The 3,389-nt window shown below is 53.2% G+C and overlaps 1 protein-coding gene across 1 annotated transcript; it reads left to right on the top strand.

The window, feature by feature from the left end:
* Positions 1–604: 604 nt before the first annotated feature.
* LOC131481273 (sperm motility kinase Y-like) lies at positions 605–2,215 on the top strand. Its single transcript, XM_058669496.1, has one exon. The coding sequence runs from the start codon at positions 605–607 to the stop codon at positions 2,213–2,215; it is 1,611 nt and encodes a 536-aa protein (XP_058525479.1).
* Positions 2,216–3,389: the final 1,174 nt, after the last annotated feature.

Below are 3,389 nucleotides of genomic sequence, written 5' to 3'. Positions count from 1 at the left end.
TTTCTTGCACTGACTTCATAAGCAGTGCTATGATGACAGAACTTCTGCAGCCTATATAAGCCACGCTGGGCCAGGTTTTTTGTCCGCTTGACCAGGGAGCTATTTTGGTGACCTGGGCGACCTTGGACCCATCTTACCTAGCGTTTGCGATTGTTGGTGGTGGTGTGTGCTGTTTTGTTTGTTTGTTTCTTGTTCTATTTGGTTTATTCATTTTCCCAGTTTGTTTTAGTTTGTTTTTTTCTTACCTAGTTATTGTTTTGCCCCTTTTGTATTCTTTTGCAGTTTTATTTATTTCTTGCTCCCCCACTTCTAGCTAGTTAGCGTGCTTAGATTGATCAGTGTCAGTGCAGTTATACAGTGGTTGTTATTTTGTGTGGTTTTCCTGTTTGTTGTTTCCACTTTTCATTAGATAGCCTTTAGTCTTACCATTCCGCATTGTTAGTGTAGTCACTTTAGAAGTACCGTGCCTTAGTTATCTCAGCTGCTAGTCCCTTTGTAGCCCCCTTTTTTCTTTCCTAGATAGCACAGTTAGGGTTCGTATTAGTTAGAGTTTGTGCATCCCTTTAGAGAGAGCAGTTGAGAGAGAGTAGTCAGGGAACCCCCAATGGAAGGACACGTGGACTTGGAGGCTGTAGCCTGCAAGCCCCTGCAGGTGGAGATCGTGTCCGTACTCGGTGAGGGCACATTTGGCGTGGTGCTGCTGGCCCGCACGCCATCGGGGACGCAGGTGGCTGTGAAGGTAGCCCAGGAAGAGGACAGTCCCCACGGCTCAAGCAACCTGAGGCATGAAGCAGGCATCCTCCGCAGGCTGAAGCATGATCACATCATCCGGTTGCTGCAGGTGGGCCAAATAGGAGGGCGCCTGTGCCTCCTCATGGAGCTGGCGAACGGTGGTAACCTCAAGAGCTATGTGATGAGCCGTGGTGGTCTGGAAGAGGACGAGGCCAGGGACTTGTTGGGTCAGGTGCTGGGGGCCGTGGAGTACTGCCACGGACAGCGCATAGCGCACAGGGACCTCAAGCCAAGGAACGTCCTGCTGGACTCGAGCATGCACGTCAAACTGGCAGATTTTGGCCTCAGCTGCCTGCTACCTGAGGGCGAGCTGGTGATAGGCTCCTGCGGGACCCTCAAGTACAGTGCCCCAGAGGGCTTCTTGCACCAGCCCTATGATGCTTTTAGGGCCGACATGTGGAGTATTGGTGTCATCCTGTTTTGGTTGTTGACTGCGGACTTGCCCTTCAAAGGGGCAGACAAGGCGGAGCTGCAGCGCTCCGTGCTGTGCGGGGGCTACGCACTGCCCTTCGAGGTGAGCCCCGCCCTGGAGGACCTCCAGGGCTGGCTTCTGTCGTGGAACCCCAAAGAGAGGCCCACGGCAGCACAAGCTAGGCAGCATGCTTGGTTTGCGCCCTGCCCAGAGAAAGCAGAGGACCAGAATATCACCCTGGTGCAGCCGCTGGGGGCTCCTGAAGACCCAGAAGCCCGGAAGTACCTGGCAAGCCTGGGGTTCCTGCCAACCCCTGAGGAGGCCATGTTCTCAGGCACTGGTGGCCACAGCCTGGAACAGAACACACACACAAAGGAGTGTGCCTTGCCCCTTGAAATGAGCTCCAGGCAGAGCCTGCCCGAGCTACATAGGGTGCCTTCACTGGCAAATAGCAGGAAGGTGCACAGCGAGCCTGGCCTGCCCAGCCATGAGTCCCTGTCACCTCAGAGTCAAGAGGAGTCTACGTCATCCAGTACAGGTACTTTATTCCCTGGCCAGGTACAGGAGGAGAGGGCCCCCAGCCTCAGCCTCAGTGCAGCCCCATGCCCTGGCCCTGTGGACTTCCAGTCCAGTGCCAGCCCCAGTCTTGACACCAGCACAAGCAGCAGCGAGGCCCAGGTAGAGATGGAAGGGCCAGCAGCTGTGCTGGTGGAGGCTGTGACCCCAGCAGCACCAGTCGCAGCAGAGCCCGTGGAGCCCTTCCCCTCTACCTGTATCAGCAGAAGCATTGAAGACCAGGTGGTGGCATCAGAGATTCCTGTATCTGAGCCCGAGGAGCCTGGGGGCTCACCTGCCACGTGTGTCCAGAGGAGACCTGGCCGCAAGGGACTGTGCAGAAGAATTAGCAGGGCGATCATCAAGTTTCTGAGGCAAGCCTGCTGTATGGGACCAGCTCCAGATATCAGCTCCGGCAGGCTTGGCATCCATAGCAGGAAGGTGGCCCCCAGCTAGTCTAACTTGGGGCAACCCCAGAGCAGGGGTCTCCACAATCAACCCAATGAGCCCCGATGCTTTTCTTTCCACTGAGCCTTGACTGGGATTCTCATGAATAAACATCATAACTGCATTATTGGAATGTGTGCTGTGTGATGTTTCATTTCCTGTTTGCACTTGGTAATGATCAAGCAAGTTGATCTTCAAGGGGATCACCATGGAAAGATGGATGCCTTCTACTTCCCTGCTATGGGGATGCCCAAAGCCTGACTTCTTAGAGAACAAGAGAATGGTACCCAGAGGCTGGTGGTAGGGGAGGGGAGCAGGGGAGGAGGTGGTAGGAGAGTTCCAGGGTGGGGGGAGAAGAAGGCAAGATTGGGCTAAGGAAGTGTAGGGGAGGGGGTTCCAGGAATGAAGGGAGAGGGGAAGAAGAGGTGGAAGGAGGGAAGAGGAGAAAAGGAAACAGGGGAAGGAGAAGAGGCAAATGTGAAGGGAATGAAGGCAGAAAGAGGGGTGAAAGGCCGGGAAAGAAGAAGAAAGAGAAGAGGAAAGGGGGAGAAGGGAAGGGGAAAGTAGGGAGAGGATGGAGTCAAACAGGGAAAAGAATGGGAGATGGTGGGGGGAAGGACAGCACAGAGCAGGAAGGACAGAGAGGAGGGTGGTGGAGGGCTGTGCAAGCACTAGCACTGCTCTCTGCTGTCTTCTAGGGGCATCAGCAGGGAACTGATGGGAACCAGAGCTGGCTCCAGTCATGATTTTCAATGCCCATCATTCATGTACTGATCTGTGTTCATTGGCTCTTATTTGCTGTGTTAATATTGCCTGAAATCTTTCAATCCTCTCTGTTCTTTATTTTCATTTGTGGTTAACATCCTAGGAATTGGAAATGTGGGACTGAAGCCCATCAAAGTTTAGTCAGGGGAATTTGACTGAGTGCAATAATGTATAGAAATGTGTTACAGCATGCTCAGTTCCTTACTTTCATTCCTCTGTCTACATCTCTGCAGATGGCTTTGCTCTGCAGTCTTCCCTTCCCATTTCTAGTTTCTGCCGCTTCTGCATCATCCTTGCAAAATACAGGCATTAGAGCTTGTCCAGTTCCAGGTGCCCTGCTGAGCCTTTCACTGTTGATGTAGATTCTTCTTCGCATTCATGCTGCCCAAGGCCCTCTTTCTTGGTTGTTGTGGTGCTC

This window comes from Ochotona princeps, chromosome 1, assembly GCF_030435755.1.
Source record: "Ochotona princeps isolate mOchPri1 chromosome 1, mOchPri1.hap1, whole genome shotgun sequence".
In the NCBI taxonomy this organism is placed as follows: Eukaryota; Metazoa; Chordata; class Mammalia; order Lagomorpha; family Ochotonidae; genus Ochotona; species Ochotona princeps.
This window is presented reverse-complemented; position numbering and strand designations above follow the sequence as displayed.

Bases quoted from the DNA above. Each gene is read 5' to 3' on its own strand.
- LOC131481273 (XM_058669496.1), top strand. From the start codon at position 605: ATGGAAGGACACGTGGACTTGGAGGCTGTAGCCTGCAAGCCCCTGCAG.